Source organism: Hemicordylus capensis, chromosome 2 (assembly GCF_027244095.1).
Source record: "Hemicordylus capensis ecotype Gifberg chromosome 2, rHemCap1.1.pri, whole genome shotgun sequence".
NCBI classification, from domain to species: Eukaryota; Metazoa; Chordata; class Lepidosauria; order Squamata; family Cordylidae; genus Hemicordylus; species Hemicordylus capensis.
In genome coordinates this window covers 60,185,763-60,202,456 of record NC_069658.1, presented here as the reverse complement: position 1 = coordinate 60,202,456, position 16,694 = coordinate 60,185,763, and the positions used below count along the sequence as shown (strand labels likewise).

Here is a 16,694-nt window from a genome sequence, read left to right as displayed (position 1 = left end):
TTGCAATATTTGTCATATTTAAAATCGTCACATCAGTTGTATGCCATTCCCAGCTTTGCAACTGTAGCAATGGGCCAAATTAAAAGAAATAAAACATGTCAGGACTGAGCCATTAGCAGTCATCAAAGTGAAGCAAGTTTCTGAGACTCAGGAGTTGTGCCAGGACTCAGAGTCAGTACTGGGGGTTGAGATCAAGCCAGGAATCAGTTCCAAAGAACAACGCCAGGAGTCAGGAATCGATTTTTGCCTAGCTGGGGGTGGGATAGTGAGGGGGTGCCAGTGCAGAACCTGAAAGCCCTTTGTGGCCTAGGGAAATATTCCCAGTTGCAACCTTAGTGGCTCACCATATGAGGTGGCGCACACACAGTCATGAGTACTCTATGGCAAAACACAAGGAATCTCCTTGAAGACTGGAGACTCTCAAAAAGGATGAATTTGCTTCTGGTAATGAAAAAGATGGGTCATCAGATGGAATAATTCACTATCATAGTACTAGAAGAGGAGCAATGTATTAGTATCCAGAACTTCTGAAATATTGTTCTAATGTAAGCTACATTACAAACAGGAAAGTGCTATGGTTCATACCATTTATGTGAAAATGGATTAGCATAGCTATTTTTTCCTTCTCAAGGCAACTTTGTACAGGAGTCTGTTCCTGTGATTGCTTCAAGACACATTCATACTGATAGTCAAGAAGAGTGGGCAGACCCAGTTTTTAAAACTTGTCAGTCTTGAATTGAGGTATGATGTGTATATATATAGGGAAGAATTCACATAAGTGGCATTCATATGCATGGCCATCATGATGACAGTGTCACCAAAAGTCAGTCTGTGAATCCACCCTAAAGAAAGCTGTGGAGATTACCTAATCTTTCCATGTGGATTAAATCAGTGGAGTGCAGGAGAAAGAACTAATCCTACTTGGGGTCTTGTAGCATCTTTCAGCCCTTTGGCTGTAGAGGCCAGTCTGCTAGTTGGAGGAGATTTAGGAATTGGTGGAAGCCAAATGCTTATGCTGTTTGATACAACAATCAAAGCAAGAATGTGCCTTTTTCTGGGGGAAAGGGGCTTGTTAGTTTCAAAACTAATTGATACCAAATAAATAGCATTCTCTTGTATTATAGAACAGTAAGGAAAAACAAAAAACTGGCTTTGGCATCTTTTGTAAAAAATACCATCTGCTGTGTACAGCAGTCAAACAACCCATCACACTAGAAAGTGTGATCTAGGAAGTAACTGTAATCTAAAACTATTTATTTGTAATTGTGCACTAACCTCATTGTACTGTACAGTCCTGCATTTCCATAAGTCTTTGTATTTCAACTACCCCATATATTTAAAACATACCCACATGATACAGCTAGTTTATCAAGAGATGCTTGAACGTGAATGCATCTGTGTGCTTGACCTAATCATCTTAAACATTCAGATTCCATGCAGGTACTGATAGAATTTATACACAAAACACAGGATGAAGAAAAGAAGTAGCTTAACTTAAGAACATAAGAACAGCCCTGCTGGATCAGGCACAAGGCCCATCTAGTCCAGCATCCTGTTTCACACAGTGGCCCACCAGATGCTTCTGGGGAGCCCACAGGCAAGAGGTATGTGCATGCCCTCTCTCCTGCTGTTACTCCCCTGCAACTAGTATTGAGAGGCATCATGCTTCTGAGGCTGGAGATGGCCCGCAGCCACCAGACTAGTAGCTATTGATTGATTGGTCCCCCATGCATCTGTCTAAGCCCCTTTTAAAGCTATCCAAGCTGGTGGCCATCACCACGTTCCATGGCAAGGAATTCCATAGATTATGTGCTGTGTGGAAAAGTACTTCCACTTGTCGGTCCTAAATTTCCCAATCTTTCTCTCCTTCTCCATGAAAGGGAGAAAAATTTCTCTGTCTACCCTCTCCACTCCATGTATAATTTTATACACTTTGATCATGTCTCCCTTTAGTGACCTCTTTTCAAAGATAAAGAACCCCAGATGCTGTAGCCTAGCCTCACAAGGAAGGTGCTCCAGATCATTTTGGTTGTCCTCTTCTGCACCTTTTCCAGTTCTAAAATGTCCTTCTTAAGATACGGTGACCAAAGCTGTATTCAGTACTCCAGATGTGGCCGCGCCATAGATTTGTATAAGGGTATTATAATATTAGCATTTTTATTTTCAGTCCCCTTCCTAATGATCCCTAGCATGGAATTAGCTTTTTTCACAGCTGCCATGTACTGAGACAAAACTTTCAATGAGCTGTCCACCACGGCCCCAAGATCTCTCTCCTGGTCAGTCACTGACAGCTCAGATCCCATCAGCGTGTGTTCCTCACAATCCGTTGTGAATTTCACTACCCTAAATAGTTTAGTGTCATCTGCAAATTTGGCCACTTCGCTGGTCACCCCAACTTCTAGATTACTTATGAACAAGTTAAAGAACACTGGTCCCAGTACCGATCCCTGGGGACCCCACTTCCTACCTACCTCCATTGTGAAAACTGTCCATTTATTCCTACTCTCTGTTTCCTGTCCTTCAACCAGTTACTGATCCACACATGAACCTGTCTCCTTATTCCATGACTGCTAAATTTACTCAAGAGCCTTTGGTGGGCAACTTAGTCAAAGTTTTTTTTTTAAATCCAAGTATACTATGTCAACTGGATCACCTTTATCCACATTCCTGTTGACACTGTCAAAGAACTCCAAAAGGTTAGTGAGTTAAGACTTTCCCTTGCAGAAGCCATGCTGATTCTCCTTCAACAAGGCCTGTTCTTTTATATGCTTAACAATTTTGTCCTTAAGTATGCTTTCCATCAATTTCCCCAGCACCAAAGTTAAGCTGACCAGCCTGTAATTTCCCATTTCCCCCAATCCTTTCTTGAAAATTGGAGTCAAATTGGCTACTTTCCAGTCCTCTGGTACAGAGCCTGATTGTAGGGACAAGTTATATATTTTTGCTATGAAATCGGCAATTTCACATTTAAGTTCCTTCAGAACTCTTGGGTGGATGCCATCTGGCCCTAGTGATTTGTTAATTTTTAGCTTTTCAGGACAGTTTAGAACATCTTCCCTTACCACCTCAAATTCACCCAGTTCCTCAGCCACTAAACCTGAAAAACTCAATTCTGGCAGTTGCTTGCTAGTCTGGAAGTTGCTTGCTGGTCTTGAAGAGGGAGGAAGCAACAAGCTTGTAGCGACATTTCCACAGCAAGGAAATAAAATAAACACATCACCAAGAAAATAAGGGGGGAGGGGCTGGAAATCTCCTATGGTTGGATTTCTGGCTGGCTGGCAGTGTTTGTGTCTTTGCCAGAGGAGAAGCCTGAGTGGGGGGATTCATTCTCGGTGAGGGCCCCAGCTTGTGGGAGGCCCAACATTCCTGAGCTGAGTCAGTTTGACTGCTGGTGTTGAATACAAGGCTCAGACCAGAGGAGCTTTGCTAACAGATGAAGGAGTTTAGCAAGAGTTTAGTGGGAGATTAGTGGGGAAAGCTGTGGGGAAACACACAATGCAAGAATAAGGTGAGTACTACCCAAGTTTTGTAGTTTTCTTGGAGTACAAAAATAAAACCCATTAATTAGATGACAACTGTACCCAGTACCTCGCTTCAAACCCCATATTCTCTAAATAGCCAATAAAACTAGTTATGAAGGTAGAATGCCAACAGGGGAGGGGCTGCTTCCCAGTGTATTGCACAGAATGTCACATGTATGACTATCTGTCTGAGAGGCAGAAGTTGTGGGTGTGCGCTCAGTGCAAAGAGCTCTTGGCTCTCAGGGAACAAGGTTGTTCCCTTGAAGCCAAGGTGGCTGACCTGGAGAAGCTCAGGGAGGCAGAGAGGTGTGTGGATGAGACCTTCAGGGATGTGGTAGAAGCATCTCACTCCCAGGCTGATGGTGCTTCTGCTGTCATGGAGAATGAGGGTATCAGGGAAAGATGACATTGGTCTGAGGAAAAGGGAAACATTCCCTTAGCAGGGACCCCTTCTTTGGGTGATGCGCCCATATCCTCTCGCACAGAGGATACTCCTCCAGGTGGTGGGGGCCTCTTAGTAGTTGGTGATTCGATCATTAGGGGCATAGAGAGATGGGTCTGTGAACCGCATGTAGACCGCATGGTTACTTGCCTGCCTGGTGCGAAGGTTGCAGATGTCACACTGCGTCTAGGTAGGCTGTTAGGCAGTACCAGGGAGGAGTCAGCTGTTGTGGTGCATGTTGGCACCAACAATGTTGGGAAATGCAGTCAGGAGGTCCTGGAAGCCAAATTTAGGCTGCTAGGAAGCATACTGAAGTCCAGGACCCCCAGGGTAGTGTTCTCTGAAGTGCTACCTGTTCCATGCGCAGGGACAGTGACACAAGTGGAGCTGAAGGGTCTCAATGCATGGATGAGACAGTGGTGCCGGGAGGAGGGGTTTAGATTTGTTAAGCACTAGGATAAATTTGGGGGAAAGTGAAGCCTATACAAAAGGGATGGGCTCCACTTGAACCAAAATGGAACCAGACCAGGGTTTCTTAACCTTGGGCCCCCAGATGTTGTTGGACTACAACTCCCAGAATCCCCAGACATGGCCTTTGTGGCTGGGGATTCTGGGGATTCTGGGAGTTATAGTCCAACAATATCTGGGGCCCCAAGGTTAAGAAACCCTGAACCAGACTACTGGCACTAAAAATCAAGAAGGTCACAGAGCAGCTTTAAAAATTACACCTGGGGGATTGCCAGTATCTGCTTTGGCTGGCAAAATCCCCTAAGATGCGAGGGTGAACATGTTTCGAATAAACCAGAAGGGGACAGAGTAGAGCCAGGAGTTGAGCAGAAGAAAACACAGGACAGCTTGCCAAATAGTTCAAATGATGGCAAGGGGGATAGCACACGCCAACACCAGGTGAGGGACCCGGCGTATAGGTGTCTGTATACCAATGCCAGAAGCCTCGGAGCCAAGATGGGTGAGCTGGAGTATTTTGTTACTAATAAAAACATAGATATAGTGGGTGCAACAGAAACCTGGTGGAATGGTGAGAACCAATGGGACACAATTATTCCTGGATATAAACTCTTTAGAAGGGACAGGGAGGGGAGGGTTGGGGGAGAAGTTGCATTGTACATTACAGAAGGGATAGATTCCAATAAGCTAGAAAACCTAGGTGGACCAGAGTCCTCCACATAATCATTAACGGTAACATTACGAGGACTGAAAGGAAATGTGTTACTAGAGACATACTATCGCCCTCCAGATCAAAGTGCTGAAAGTAACCTGGAGCTGGAGAAACAAATAAAAGAGGTGTCAAAAAGTGACAAGGAAGTAATACAGTAATGGGTGACTTTAACTACCCACACATAGACTGGGTAAATTCACATTCAGGTAATGACAGAGAGTCCAAATTTCTAGATGTGCTAAATGACTGTGCCTTAGAACAGTTAGTTGCGGAACCAACCAGAAAGATAGCGACTTTAATCCTGTGTGGTGCCCAGGACCTGGTGCGAGATGTCAGAGTTGCAGAACCATTGGGTAGCAGTGACCATAGTGTGGTCAAATTCAGCATATATGCAAGCAGAGAATTGTCAAGGAAGTCCAACACAGATATGTTGAACTTCAGAAGAGGAAACTTCTCAAAAATGAGGGGACAGATAAGAAGTAAGTTGAAAGGGAAAGTCAGAAGGGTCAAATCACTCCAGAAAGCATGGAACTTGCAGTATTTAAAACCACAGTACTAGAAGCACAGTTGGAATGTATACCAAGAAGGAGGAAAGGTTCCACCAAGTTCAGGAGGATGCCAGTATGGCTAACAAGTAGACTCAGGGAAGCTATAAAAGGGAAGAAGACTTCCTTCAGAAATGAAAGTCCTGCCCAAATGAAGAGAACAGGAAGGAACATAAACTCTGGCAAAAAAAAAAAAAAAAATGCAAGGACACTGCCAGCAAGCAACTGCCAGACCAGCAAGCAACTTCCAAGTCACTTGCCACTAAAAGTTCTGATTCTGCAAGGTGTTGCAGATGTTCAGTGACAAAATGCAGGATCAGATCAAGGTCTTAATCTGATCAAGGGCTTCCCAAGACCCAGCCCTGGAATGTGCAAAGACATAACAGAGAGAGAGACCTCATGGAAAAGTACAGAGGGCCTTTGCTTCAGGAATCCAGGCCAGGAAGCTCATGCCATCAGTTCCTGAAGAGACCACTCAGGCCTGAGAGTACTCTGCTGTGGCAGCCCCTTCCTTATAGAGCAGTATGCCCTGAGGGGAAAATGGATGAGGAGACCAGGCCAGGGAGCTAATGCAATCAGCTTTTGAAGAGAGCACCAACAGAGTGAGACAACTCTGCTGTTTTTACTGTTTTACCTTTTCTAACTTACTTTTTTAAAAAAGCAGTTATTTTGAATGGTAAACCACTTTGTATAGCTTGGCAGGAAGGGGATACATATATGATACATATATGCATTAAATACATAACTATTAATACATAGTAAACATATGTGTCCGCAGGACTTTTAAGGCAGTCGGTGGGGGGGAGGTGCAAAGGCTGCAACCCTATACCCACTTACCTGGGAGTAGGCCCCATTGAATTCAATGAGACTGGCTCTATATGGGGTGGGGGGAATGCCCCCACTCTGGCTGTCCATGATAGTAAAACAGCCCATGAAAACTTCTATTAAGGGCTTCCTTCCAGGTTAGAGGGCTCGATTCCCAGGCATATTTGAGCACTAACAGTTCACTAATTCCTAAAGTAAGTACAGTACTGATCTCTCCATATTCTAGCAATCAGGGTGTGTTGGACCATATCTGTCCCAGAGTTCACCATTCCATCTTTTATCTTAACAATTTTTAGACCTCCTGTCAGGGAGTGAGTCAGAGAGGCCAAAACATCATTATATTGTGCAGTATTACATAATATAATCATCTGTGTTAGACATGAGCTGGCTTCTACTTCCCCTTCAAAAAGGCACAGAAAGAACAAACAAGAAAAATGAAAGTATCTTCTAAACTTGCCATTTATTACTCTGCCACGAAAACTTTCCATGTCACTGTGGCAACAGCAAAACAACACTTGTGAAGATTTAAACCGCTAATAAACTGATGGTACAAGCTGGTTTGGAGCTCTCTCTTTTTTTAATCCACCTGACCTTTGTCAAGGCAAACAAGGATCACTTGACATTTTGTTCAAAATAAATAAAACACAAAGATCCTTCAGTCGTGGTAACTTCACAGATTGCACCATTCTTTTCAGATGCAAATGGTTTTTGCTGCAACCCCCACATGACAGAGATAGAAAATAGTTTCCTGACAAAGCACTAATTAAGTATTTTACTAATGATACTTGCAAAGCTGGGAGGAATCTGCTTTTTGAAAAGTACCGAAACAAGAAGATTTTATTCACAATGGCAATTCCAAAAATATGTTCCTAATTTTCACCAACAGGAGAAAAGGAATTAGGCTGATTTGGGTGATATGCCTATGGCAGCCTGGTTAGGAGGTTCTGTCCTACCAGACAGGTCCCTTCTCTACAAATAAATGTAGGGATGGTACTTTCATGAGGCAAGGTGAGGCAATTGCCTGAGGCAGCAGATTACTGGCACAGCAGCAGGGCAGCAAGATGTCCCCCACTGACACCACTGGAGCAGCAGTTCAGGACCAATTTGACCCTTGCAAGGAGCATTCCATCTCACACTACAAGCAAAGTTTGCAGGAAGCATGAGGAGAAAAGTGAAGGCCATTGGCAATCTTCCTTCCTTCCTCCCACCCCACTTTCAAAGCTTACAGAAGTTGGGTTTGAAAAGGAATTAGCCTCCACCAGGGTTGTGGGGCAAAACAGTTTTGGAGCCTTGCCTCCGGTGGTGCAATGCCTTGGGTCCCCCTTACATGAATAGCTCCTCTAGGTGGTATTTTAAAGTGTGTGGATAAATTCATAAAGCTTTTCTCAGCAGCTACTGGCTAGGATAGTTCAATGAAATACCCATTTTCAGAAGCAGAGTACCTCTTGCTATCTGACAGCAGCAGGTAGACACTATCTTCATACCCTGCTTGTGAGTGTCCAGAGGGATCTCACATCCACCACAGTTGGAAATGGAATGCTGGACTGGATGGGTCTTGGTCTGATCCAGAAAGGTAGTCCTTATAATTTTTTGGTGTGCAGTAATTAAAAAGGAAGAGGATTTCCTATTTCATGCTAGTAGAAATGCTTCTAGATACAGCTTTTAAAACGAATCATCTCACATATAAAGCACAGTGAAACAGAAACGTAGAAAGGTGCATGTCAAGTTCTCAGAAAAATTTTGTGAATCAATGAGGTCGTGCACATGACCATGAGAAGGCGGGGAGGGAGGGCAGGGATGAACCTACCTTCCCCCCAGATGGTTGCTAATCCCCCCTTCATTACACCACTGCATACCCACATGATCCATACTGCTCCAAGCAGCACTGATCACTTAAGGCCAGGGAAATGAGGCCTTCAGGAATCCCCAAATGCACTGTGTGAGCAGCGTGGTGCACTGGGGTATTCCCCCATGAGTTGGGTGCTCTGGGCAACCAACTCTGTGTATGCTTGGGCTGTGTGAAGCCTAAGCATACACACGACTGGGGTAAAGGGTGAGCCCACACCCTTTAACCCAGGTAAAAGCCTGTGTGAAAATCTTGGTGGCGGACATGAATAGCGCTAGCCAGGTAGGGCTACCCTAACCTGGGTAGGGCTGCTTGTGTACACAGCCACAATATTTTCCTCTTTGCTGAGTTGATTTATGGTCAACAATGGAATTATGGTCAATGATGAAGGTTTTCGTCACAGACATGTTAAGTGCTACAAGAGCTAGAATGAAAGGGAGCCATAATGTGATTAGCTTTTTCCAGCTGCTCCTGAGAGCTGGTCAATGCTTAATTTAGAAATAATTATTAGATTTGTCTTTTAATTAGGAATGATTTTGGAGTCCTAACAAACAAAATGAAAATGGAGATTACAATTGTTTTATTACCCTGGGATTGCAGAGAACATCTTTCTCATTAGCAGGTTAAATGTCATTGTTATAGCACATTAGCTCCTTTTCCAGCCAATTATGTATGTGTGGGAGGGACAGAAAAAGGAAACTGGTCTTATGCTGTGGTCCATTGAGTGATTATTCAAGTCAAGCTGATTTCAGAGTAAACTGCAGATTATCTTTCACTGAGCTACTATTTAGATCTAGGCCTACTGAGAAATCTGTAAAAGAGCAACAGTAAATCATCTGCTTGAGGATACCATCAGAACAAGGAGTAGTAGAAGTGTAAACAGAAAGTAGGAGTGTTCATGAACAAAAAGTTGCAGTTCAGCTCGAATTTGTATCAAATCACATGTCAGCACATCCCTACTTCATTATATGCCATGTATGTGTTGACACAAGCTAGAATGAATACCTGCTGGTAGGGAGAAAGTAGCACATTTCCACTACTGCTACTAAACGGGGCATACAAAAACAACAACAGGAGGAGGAGGAGGGATGGAAGCATATGTCACATTCAGTTCAAAGAGTAGGGGAAGTTATTACAGCTTTGTCTCTCATACCACCTCTCTTGTCAGTCAGATTCTTTAAATAATGACAATCCCAGACCAGTCTGTGCAGAAGAGCTATTGAATAAATGGAGATTATGATGCCTACTGTTATGATGCCACTTCCTATCTCCACAGGTTCACTTTGTTCTGTTCAGACTGTTGGAGATGAACTTCCAGTGCATCGACCTTTTGCACCAACTGTCCTAATGACCACTAGGGGCACTGGGAGTAGAGACAGTGAGTCAGGGTCTCCCTATCTGTCCCTACTCTTTGACCCCTGAACTGACTCTGCAGCACTTCCTGTGCTGCGTCACAATCCTTCCTTTCCTCCTAGAGAGCAGATGGAAACATCTCTCTCTCTCCTTACCTATCCACTATGTAGTCCTTTAGATTAGAGATAGGTCTTTCTTATCTAAGTGTATTTAACCAATAAATATTTAGTGTTTAGTCATACAAGGATCTCCATGTGTTTTCTTTAAATAGCTGCAATATCCAAACCATCCTCTGCTACCTACTCTGTAACTGGAGTGTGTGCTCATTCCTTAGTGCTCTGCTGTTTTACCTATTGTGGGTTAAAATCAACAACCTCTAACACAGACACATGAACAGGGCTCTTTTTGTGTGTTAAAATACAAGACAGACATTTCTGGAGGGTCTTTCTACCTTTTTAACAGCTATGTTTGAAAAACCTGGGGTGCAGCATATTCATTCCCTCCTCACTGACAGACACAAATTGGTTTATGCTGTAATTAATCTGGGTTTCTCACAGTTGGTAGGGATGTGCACAGAACCGTGGCTGGGTGGTTCGAAGGTGACAGGGGTGCCACTTTATGGGCGGGGGAGGGTGCACTTACCCCTCCCGCCGCTTTCCCCCCGTGGGCACCCATTGCTGTTAAAAGTCTTTGGGGTGGCAGCATACCTCCCTGCCGCCCAGTTGCCCTCCTTGGCCGGAAGTGGCCGGCCACTTCTGGCAGAGGAGGGCAACAGGGCAGCAAAGGGAGGTATGCTGCCGTCCCAAAGACTTTTAACAGCAATGGGCACTGGTGGGGGGAAAGCAGCAGGAGGGGTAAGTGCACCCTCTCCCACCCTTAAAGGGAGACACCCCCCCGTTGAACTTCGAACTGGCCCCATGTTCGAACAGGTTCGTGCACATCCCGAACAGCTGGTGGTGATTTGCTCTGAGAACTCTTTGAAAAAAAGCAACATTCAAACAGGATTCCCCCCCCCCCCATAGGAAAATCTATGTACAAACTATATAACCCTTCATTTGTGAAAACCATGCAAGTGTCTTAGGGCCAAACCCCAATTTTAGTCACATAATGCCCCTAGTGCCTTCTAAATCAGTAACTAAGGGGGCTGGAGTGCCCTGCCCCCTGGAATTCAGACACTGCCAACTGCTGCACCAGTGCAACCATGAAAACCGTGGTGCTCCATTGGCACAGTAGGGGTTTCAGCTTGACTTTGCAAACAGACAGAGCAGTGGAAATGTTGAGCACTGGGTTACAGTATATTTTCCTACCTGTGGTTGGTAAAAAGAAACCAATTCTCAAGTATTATTTTAAGCTTAAGTCCTCTTGCCACATATGCCAGGAAGAGCTCCAAATACCACAGTGGGCATCTGCAAGCACTTTTGAGACTTGAGCTCCACATTCAAAATCTTCATTGACTTTTTAATGTGTGCCTTAAAACCCAAAGTTTAATACTTGAAAACATCCCGTAGAAATCAAAAGAACTTGCTATGCATAGTGTTTCATTCTTATGCTAGAGGCTGTGATCTTATTAACATGACAACATTCTGCTGAGTGTTGCTTTTTAAAAAAATGTACTGTATAGACCTAACAGGAATTTCTATTTATCATAAATTCCTGTTTTCAATCAAGATGGGGGGTGGCGGCGGCAGTAAATATCTTTTGGGATATCCCTCCTACATAGAGCAGGAGGCAGGGCTAGAGAATTAACTCCTCTAGAAGGAGATCCACCCCGCAGACCGGATCTGGCAAAAGCAAAACTCCTAGAAACAAGTCAAACTACCAGCAAACAAAAGCACTACTGGCCTCTTTAGTAAGTATAGCAATTGGCCACTATAACAACAGCCAGATCATTCATATACAGAAAAGGAAGCAAGGCATGATCCTGGGAATCCTTGTCTAACTCCCCACATGTGACCAGAAGAACAAGTTGACCACACAACAGTACAACAGGGTGGGATCATGCTCTCCTATCTGCATTGAGAACAGGAATTTACGGTAAGTAAACTTTCCTGATTTTTCTGAGGTAGGTAGGAGGATAGTAAATATCTTTTGGACTATACCATAGCAGCGAGTGAACAAGGTGGGTCTATCTATTATGGGTCATGGATGAGTCCATAGGGAGATACAACTCGCTGCACACCCTATGGCCAGTGTGAACATATCTACCTTATAATGTTTGGTGAAGGTATACATCAAAATCCATATTGCTGCATAACAAATGTCAACCAATGGCAAGCCATCACTGAACACTGCTGATGTCACAGTCACCATCAAGGAATGAGTCATAATGCCCTGAGGAGGCTCCTTCTGAATGATTTTGTAAGCCAAAACTATAGTCTCCCAAACCAGCATGAGAACATAGTAGCAGACACTTTCTTTCCCTGTGTCCTGTCACTGAAAGAAACAAAGCGGGCCTCTGATCTTCTGAAGTCCCCTGCCCTATTCAGACAAAAATGAAGTCCAATCTGCACCACCCTCTCTCTTGAGGATGCTCTAGATTAGAATATAAGGAAGGAAGAAACCACTTTCTGAGATCTATGAAAAAGGAAGGAAGAACCACTTCCTGTGACCTATGGAAAAGTGAGTTAACTTTGAGCATCTGTCTGGATGAAAACTGCCTTGTATAGACAAAAATACCATAATTCAGATTGGGCCAACAAACCCCCAATTCCAAAACCTGCCTGGTCAACATGATAGCCACCAGGAAGAGAACTTTAAGTGTGAACTCTTTTAGGGTTATCATAGTTGTGGGTTTAAATGGTGGACCCACAAGGGCATAAGAACTAGATTTAAATTCCTGTTAGGAAACCGACATGCCATCTGAGGTTAAGAAGTGCCACTCCCCTGAGAAAATGTCTTATGTGTCCATATGAAGACAGGCTCAACTTAGATGTGCACTCCAAGACATTTGAATCGAAGTGGCTATAACCACCGCAGTTGATGCCTTAACATATGTTATTGGTAAAGGTTGTGTTTCCAATGATTCAGCAATGATCATGGTATCTTGTGTCTTGGGTATACACTGCTGGTGCACCCCATAGACATTCCTAAATCTATGTTCCATAGGTTATGTATTCCTTCTAGGGACTGATGCCCAATACTCTTGGGGATGATAGTAGGGAGATCTATGATACATTGATATATTATTATTCAAGTTATAGTATCTCAAGTAATTATCCATTTTGGGTATCTGTGGTATTTGTTAAGTCTAGGTTCTGGATTTGGTGAAACATAATTATATAACCCCCTAACTTCTGAAAAAATTAAGTACTATGCCAATTTTCCAGTGCATTTTATATTTACAGTAATGTGTCCCTGTGAGAGAGCAGGGACTGGAGGATTGTCCCGGCTGTCGGTCAGATCTCACAAGACACCAGGAGCCTCTCGTGCGGACTCACAACATTCTCGTGAGAATACAGGCTGAGATCTCAGCTGGGGCCAAGATCTCGCAAGAACTGCCCCGTGTGTCAGGGGCTTTATAAGGATCAGCTGGCCTGTGATGAGGGGCCAGAACTTGAGGAGGGCTCGGACAAGCAAGAGCCCTATGACTCAGAAGGGAGCCTGAAGCAGTACTTTCCATAAGGGGGCCTTGTGTATGGAACAAGCCCCCGACAGGTGGTGAAGCTCCTTCCCTGTTGAAGCTCTGAGGCCTGGCTGGTCTCTGGGAGCTCTTTTGGGGTGTGGAAGCCCTGGACCTGGAGGGGAGATGTGACAGTCCCATTTGTTGGAGGAAAGGCTTATATCACACAAGGCTGTGATATCAGATCTAGTATGGTTGCCTCATTTTACATCTAGGTGCACAACTCATGAATGTACATGGGGTAGAGGTGATGTTGGCCAAAGTTAGGCAGGCTGAACTCAGTGCCACTCAAAGTGCAGCATACCAAATTATTGCTGGGAAATATAAAAGGCAGTGCATTGTGCAGTGTGATGATTTTTTCCCATTGTTTTGAGAGAACAGAGGGGAGGGGGAGAAATATATGAAAAGGGAGAGGGGGAGAAAGACAGACACTAATTCTAGAGTAACCAGCAGCAAAGGCAAGCAGGCAATCTTTCTCTCCATTGTCCTAGCTGGGTTCTTTCCCTTTGTCTCATACTACCTTATTTATTTATTTATTTATTTATTTATTTATTTATTTATTTATTTTAGATAGATAGATAGATAGATAGATAGATAGATAGATAGATAGATAGATAGATTTTTATACCCCCCTTCCGAAATGGCTCAGGGCGGTTCACAATTAAAACAGAAACCATTAAAACCAGTAACAATTAAAACAAATATAAATATAAACACCAATTAACAATTAAAACATCTTAAAAAACAATTAAACAATCAGAACAATTAAAACCCTGGAAACCTTCCCTGTGTCTTGTGTACCCCCAGGGTACACATACCATAAGCTGAGAAACGATGCTGTTAACAGTGAAGTTCAAGTACTTTGATAATTTAAAATGGTAAATGCTAGCCTACTCAGAGATACAAAATACTTACCTGCAGACAGTTGAAAATGACAAAGAAGATCAACATCCACAGATGCCTGTAAGCCATGTGCAGTCCTCCCCATAGCCATGTAATGGAAATGAGGGCAAACAGATATAACACCAGTGGGATTTCTAGACAGAATAAGAAAAGGGGTATTTGTCAACTGATGAGCCTTGGAAAAACAGTTTCAAATTTTATCTGCATATAAAGATGTTTTAAGTTCTCAATATCTGCTTTTAGTACATCAGAAAATATTACATAATAAAGGCAAAGCAGTGGTGACGAGGCACATTCCAGAATCTGTCCTCACCGCATTCTATGAGAGAGGAAAAGAGAAGGGGGTCATGGGAGCTAGAGCACCATCTGCTGAACAATGAATTCATCCAAAGAGGTGGAGATCTAGATCTGCAGATGTAGATCTGGAAGCAGGTAGTGGGTGAGTGGACAACTCTCTTATGAAACACACAAGCAACATGCTACATTTGCTGGTATGAGAAAGCCTTTGTGCAAACAGTATGAGAAGCAAGTGTCAGAGTTGCAGGGTCATAAAATACTTGTTTTCATGGGGAGAACGATAGAATTTTACATGACAAAGTCAAGAAAAGAGGCACATTTTGGTGAGCAAACTAAATTCCTTATACCAATTTCTTTTTAAAAATCAAGTGACACAGAGCTTGATCTTTGGTACCGACATTGCTCACAATAATTTCAAAGTTCATATTTGCTCAGTTTTGTACACTTCGAACTGTACAGGTGTTCTGCAAAGCATTGCCCTTTCTCCACATTAGCTAATGCTATTTCAGCAATACTGACAAGCATAGGAACACAGAAGCTAAATCCAGTCTTCCAAGCCCATGTGTCTATTCTTGATGCAAAAGATAAATCACATGTATCAAGTTGAGTAACTAATAGCATGGATAGCTTCCAGCAACACGAGAAATAGTTGCTTCAAGGATTTCAGCATAATTTCTTTTGTCATCATTGTGGCAAGCATATTTGTACAAATCAGTGTTTATTCTGTTCACAAATTGAGCAACAGCACAAATGTAGACAGGTGGTATATTCCACAGATTTTCCCCATCTAGGCACAAAGCAAATTCCATAAATAATGGCTTTTAAGACTAATGATAATAAGTATAGGATTAAATTGATGATCTGACATTGTGCCTTAAACACAATGGGATTTAAAAAGCAAGCATAAAGCCTTTCCGGCTGAGATTTTATACTGCAGATCCAACAGTGTTATCATGTAAACCTCATGACAACAAACACTATTGAGACACTAAGTAATGTAATTTTTCTTCTTCTGTTAATAAGTTGACTGTAACATTTAATGGAAAAAGAGAGCTGCAACTTGACCAGAGTACTGACAGAGAACAAAAGCCTTTGTTAATATGTACACAGTCTACATAATGTATTCTTTGACTCTAAAGTTGCAGGACCTGTCCTTTCTGTTCTACTCACTCACCTCCAGTGTTCACAGCAGAAAACACAGATCAGTTAAACAACAAATAGCTTTCCCCCCTTTAGGTCTTCAGATGATGTCATCTCTGTTTTATAAGCAGTAGTGGCTGCTGAGGCCTGCTCCGGGTGGGGGAGGGTGTTGAGGGAGGTGGGATATTTACTTCTTAAAAAGCCAAACTTACCTGCCATCAGTGCCTGTCAACTTTGGGAAACAACCAGGGGCGTAACTACAATTAGGCAGGGGGAGGCCGTTGTCTCGGGCCCCCCCCACCTGGGGGGGGCCCTCAGAGGCTCTCCCCCACCCAGCACCTACCTGATCTTCCTTGTGAAGTCATTAAAATTTTTTTTTCTCCTCCTTGTTCTGGCGCCGCCCGCTATTTCTTTGTTGTTTGTCTCCGCAAGTCCACCCTTGGGGGGGCCCCTCAGAGGCTCTCCCCCACCCAGCGCCTACCCGATCTTCCTTGTGAAGTCATTTAATGGGGGGGGGGCATTTAAGAATCTTGTCTCAGGGCCCACTCCAACCTAGTTATGCCCCTGGAAACAACAGCAGCTGATCCAGCATCCTGTGAGGAGGGTGCCCCACTCCAACACTCAGATAGCTTCTGTGCATGCACAGTGACCATCTGAGTGGTCAGCACGACAAGTTTATGTTTTAAAGTAATAGTCTCCTGCCCTCACTGCCCCCCCACCCCCAGAACAGGTCTCAGTGCTGGTCCATCAAACTTAACTGGTGTGTCTCTACAAGATTTATAGGCAGGTTTTTTCCATGTTCTGCTGCAAAGTTGCCTGGATTTGAATCTTTATAAATGTATACTTTACATTTTACAGCTGACTATTCTGTGGCAAAAGTAGAGTATAAGTCTGATAACTGTATCCACCTACATTTTGTAAGGCCCCAATTCTCATTATGGATATCCAACTCATCCTTTTAATTTCAGTGGGACTTCTTCAAGTTTACCTTTTTAATACTACCCCCTCTCCCTCCATTTGAAATGT

The 16,694-nt window shown here is 43.4% G+C and overlaps 1 protein-coding gene across 11 annotated transcripts in view; it reads right to left on the bottom strand.

Moving 5' to 3' along the window:
- Positions 1 to 16,694, bottom strand: part of ADGRV1 (adhesion G protein-coupled receptor V1) — a 457,213-nt gene that overhangs the window by 27,605 nt on the left and 412,914 nt on the right. For 10 of the 11 annotated variants that reach the window (XR_008315163.1, XM_053290666.1, XM_053290664.1 and 7 more), the window contains one exon: positions 14,244 to 14,365. Coding sequence is in view for 9 of the 11 variants with exons in the window: in XM_053290666.1 (XP_053146641.1) it covers positions 14,244 to 14,365 (122 nt within the window). In the remaining 2 variants the exon portion in view is untranslated. Of the gene's footprint in view, positions 1 to 14,243; positions 14,366 to 14,492; positions 14,551 to 16,694 lie in introns of all 11 variants that reach the window. The other variant, XR_008315162.1, reaches the window with a different exon arrangement.